Source organism: Mizuhopecten yessoensis, unplaced genomic scaffold (genome assembly GCF_002113885.1).
Source record: "Mizuhopecten yessoensis strain PY_sf001 unplaced genomic scaffold, ASM211388v2 scaffold9157, whole genome shotgun sequence".
NCBI classification, from domain to species: Eukaryota; Metazoa; Mollusca; class Bivalvia; order Pectinida; family Pectinidae; genus Mizuhopecten; species Mizuhopecten yessoensis.
This window is the reverse complement of record NW_018407907.1, coordinates 629,726-632,134: the sequence shown is the minus strand read 5'-3', so window position 1 is coordinate 632,134 and position 2,409 is coordinate 629,726. Positions and strand designations below refer to the sequence as shown.

Here is a 2,409-nt window from a genome sequence, read left to right as displayed (position 1 = left end):
AGCATAAAACATCTATAGGAGATTGTACCGTGACACTTACCTTCTACATAGCATAAAACATCTACAGGAGAGTGTACCGTGACACTTACCTTCTACAAAGCATACAACATCTATAGGAGATTGTACCGTGACACTTACCTTCTACATAGCATAAAACATCTATAGGAGAGTGTACCGTGACACTTACCTTCTACATAACATAAAACATCCATAGGAGAGTGTACCGTGACACTTACCTTCTACATAGCATAAAACATATATAGGAGAGTGTACCATGACGCTTGCCTTCCCTACAGTATGAAGCTTGCACATAGAGTAATGATTCGTGTTTACAATATATAACATGATAAAGTACGTATTGTTTTAGATCGGGTTTACTTATCTTTCCCGACATACACGTCACGTGTTTCACTGTCCACTTTTCCAAACACTCAGTTGTTCAAGTGATCAACAATATGACTACAATTTACATGTACTAAACACCAATATCTATTTTTTCGTTTGTTGTTATTCCAGTACTGTACAACAGTATAAGTTTTGTTTGTTTTTTTTTTTTCATGTATCTACATATGAAGAATGAGTGTTACATATTAAGCTACACGTGCACACGGCATAAGATCTGTGATATTCATCAGTTATGTTATATTGGTTCTTTGATCAATTCTTTTAAACTGAAACGCATGGAATGGTATTGGGAAGCTGTTTTATTTGTTTAATTATTTTTAATAGTAGGCATGTTCCTAATCTTTCACTTTAATTTGTATTGCACACATCAGCATATAGAGAAATAAAATTAAAAAAAAAGAAATAAAATTAATAAATTAATTAAAATTTATTGACTTTATTTTTATCACAATTCATATGCTATTTTCAGGTCAAAATTATTGTTTCGCTTTTTGTGATATATACAGAGGGCATTGCTGAATTGTGTGCTACATACGTATACATTCATGTAACTCATTGATCAACGAGCGCGGCGCGGGTTGGGGTAGTAGTACAAGTTTTATCCACTTTCCCAAGGGAGGTCATCCGTACATAACTTCCGCTAATAACTCGGCAAAGCATGAAATGTCATTTCAAGACGGTTATGGGTTTCCACAAGTGTATTACCTGCACGTGTTGTTTAAAATGACTCATATTTCAAATACAGGGAAAGGTCACAAACGTATGTAAGCGATACAAGGAGGTTAAGCATGCAGGATGGCGACTGAGGTAGTTAAGGAATGTAATAAGGAGGGGTCCACGCCTACCAACATTTCGATGACTATGGACAAGAGCAGGCCTGTCTGGATCGTATGTCCACCTGAAGAAGCGTTCGGAGATGTCCAGTGTAATGAGCCTTGCCCATTAGAAAACTGTGGTCAGATCTTCTCCAATACTAGCTGTTTACGTATGCACGTGACGAAAACGCATGGCATTGTACAGGTTAAAATCAAATATTTACCTTTGAGGAAAACAGCATCGTTTTTCAAAATTCGGAGAAAGATATCTCATAAACAAGCATAATTCTGATATAAATATGTTTTAAAAAGATAATGTTATTAAAAGTATGGTTATCTCATTCTCTACCAGATGTGTGACAGGGGGGTATGCTTCTTGTCTGAAAAACTTATACCCCTGCAACAACAAAATAAATAAAAAATTGAAAGGGTGGAGGTACTATTTATCAGTCACAAAATGTCGGGTCTCACTTAAAAGCGTCTTCAACCGCCAGCAAGCGTCTTCAAATGACAACAAGCGTCGCCAGACAAAATCTTCAAAAATACTGAATAAAGTAAGCAACATCAGAAGATATGTTGTTAATATGACTATAATACACCCCTGTACCAAATTTCAATTTGATATTTGATAAAATGACCAAGTTATGATGAATTGAATTTTTACGATGTAGCACATGTGTGTATATGCGTGTAAAGTGAAGAAAGCGTCGCCAGATAATATTGGTAAAATTACTCGCTAAAGTAAGCGACATCAGAGGATATGTTATTAGTTAGACTTTTATTGATATTTACTCCAAATTTCAGCTCGATATTTAAAAACATGATCAAGTTATGTTTAATTAATAATTACGATTGGCGGCGTGGCATACGTGTGTGAATATAGAACACTACAGATCGTAAAGCGTCTTCAGACAATACCTCGAATATTAGCCTTTAATGTAAGCGACATCAGAAGATATGTTTTTAGGTCACCTGAGCTTTGCTCAAGTGACCTATTCCAATCGCTTTTCGTCCGTCGTCGTCCGTCGTGCGTAAACTTTTACATTTTCAACTTCTTCTCAAGAACCAGTGGATGGATTTTTTTCAAACTTGGTCAGAATCATCCTTGGTAGATGAGGCTTCAAAATTGTAAAATTGGGATTCCTACCCCAACCCCTGGGGCCAGGGCGGGGCCCCAAAGGGAAAATTA

At 36.3% G+C, this 2,409-nt stretch overlaps 1 protein-coding gene across 1 annotated transcript in view; it reads left to right on the top strand.

Moving 5' to 3' along the window:
- Positions 1–1,048: 1,048 nt before the first annotated feature.
- LOC110457497 (ATM interactor-like) overlaps positions 1,049–2,409 on the top strand; it is a 13,233-nt gene continuing 11,872 nt past the window's right edge. Inside the window, exon 1 of the mRNA XM_021508806.1 lies at positions 1,049–1,425. Coding sequence (XP_021364481.1) covers positions 1,201–1,425 — 225 coding nt within the window. The 5' untranslated portion in view covers positions 1,049–1,200. The remainder of the gene's footprint in view (positions 1,426–2,409) is intronic.